Source organism: Paroedura picta, chromosome 16 (genome assembly GCF_049243985.1).
Source record: "Paroedura picta isolate Pp20150507F chromosome 16, Ppicta_v3.0, whole genome shotgun sequence".
Lineage (NCBI taxonomy): Eukaryota > Metazoa > Chordata > Lepidosauria > Squamata > Gekkonidae > Paroedura > Paroedura picta.
In genome coordinates, this window is record NC_135384.1 from 11,928,229 (window position 1) to 11,929,967 (window position 1,739).

At 39.7% G+C, this 1,739-nt stretch overlaps 1 protein-coding gene across 1 annotated transcript; it reads left to right on the forward strand.

Moving 5' to 3' along the window:
• Positions 1-532: 532 nt before the first annotated feature.
• Positions 533-1,529, forward strand: LOC143825226 (olfactory receptor 6M1-like). The gene has a single exon (XM_077313250.1). The coding sequence runs from the start codon at positions 579-581 to the stop codon at positions 1,527-1,529; it is 951 nt and encodes a 316-aa protein (XP_077169365.1). The 5' UTR covers positions 533-578.
• The last annotated feature ends 210 nt before the right edge of the window (positions 1,530-1,739 follow it).

The window sequence follows — 1,739 nt, forward strand, 5'->3', positions numbered from 1 at the left end:
TGATCTGCCCATGATTGCTCCCTTAATGACCCTAAGTTTGAGAACCACTGGTTTAGAGAATGAGGACAAAGGTGCAGTATATGTACTGCATGGGAGGAGAACGTAAGAAAAAGTGTTTGATAGATGTCAGTCCTTTTTTCCAAGGTAAAAGGGATTGGCCATATAGTGATAGAGCTCAAGAAAATACCGTGAGAGACAAAAACAGGGCAAAATGTTGATTATAACAAAATTCGTTCTGACACCAAGGCCTTTACAAAAGTTAAAATTAGTTTCCAAAATTCTATTTCTTTAATTGTGGTATCAGAAAGAGAGACATAGAGAGAGAGAAAGAGATCTGGGTGTTCATCGCTTTTCTGTGAGCTGGAAACAAGGAAAATTAAGGAGGCTATTACCTACAAAATTCTAGACAATGTATGGGATGTTTATGTGTGTTTGAGACAGAGTACAATGATCCTTGATTTAAAAAATATATTTTGATTACTTTTTTATGCTCTAGGTTCTCAATAATTGGAGTTTGTTGAGAGGAAAGATATATCAGTAGGATAAATTAAGGAAACCTTTTCCAGTTCCTCATCAACATGAGTTTAAAGAACTTTACCCAACCCATCATCATTGAAATTATTCTCCTCGGCTTCTCAAATCTCCACCAGCTTCAGAAACCACTCTTCCTCCTGTTCCTTGTCATGTACACACTGACTTTGCTTGGCAATGGGTTGGTCATTATTCTGATTGAGATGGATCACCGCCTCAAAACCCCAATGTATTATTTTCTCAAGAACCTCTCCTGGTTGGAGATCATCATCACAACAAGTGTCACACCCAAAATGCTTGGCCTGTTCATCTTACAGGACAATATGATGTCTTTATTTACCTGTATTCTGCAAGGATATATCTACTTTGTGGCTGGTACTTCTGAAGTTCTCTTGTTAGCTGCTATGTCAGTAGATCGCTACATGGCCATCTGTAACCCTCTGAGATATACCTCTATAATGAGAACCCAAGTTTGCCAGTTGATGGTACTGTCTTGTTGGTTGTGCAGTTTCCTTTCTATAACACTACCTACGGTTCTGATGATGGGATTGCCTTTTTGTGGCTCCAATGTTATTGATCATTTTTTCTGTGACAGTGGTCCTATACTGGAGATGATTTGTGCTGACATTCGTTTTCTTCAAGCCTTAGACTTGGCAGTCTCCTGCTTGACCCTCCTGAGTTCTGTATCTATAACAGCTGTCTCCTACGTCTGCATCATTGTTACTGTGCTGAGGATTCCTTCTGCCAAAGGCAGGAAGAAAGCCTTTAGCACTTGCAGCTCTCATATCACAGTAACCTCACTCTATTATGGCAGCTCCATGTTCATCTACATCAAACCAGCTGGCAAAAACTCTGCAGATTTTAACAAATTGGCCACGGTGCTTAACACATTGGTAACCCCTTTGCTGAACCCCATCATTTACACCTTCAGGAACAAGGTTGTGAAAGAAGCCCTGAAAGATGCCATTGGGAAAATGCGGGCTGGTTTTCAAAAATGAAGCCCAAGATTTCAAGCCATAGTGCCCAATCAGGCCAAATATACTACAAACGTTGCAACATAATTGTAACTTTTAAAAACAATGCCAATACCATAATCATAGAACAGGGGACCAAATGTGCTTCAGACATTGAGTTACATCAACCCAAAGGACAATGGGTTCTAAGGACAATTTTCTTCTGCATGAATGTCAAAGTACACACATGCATAT

Bases quoted from the DNA above. Each gene is read 5' to 3' on its own strand.
- LOC143825226 (XM_077313250.1), top strand. From the start codon at position 579: ATGAGTTTAAAGAACTTTACCCAACCCATCATCATTGAAATTATTCTC.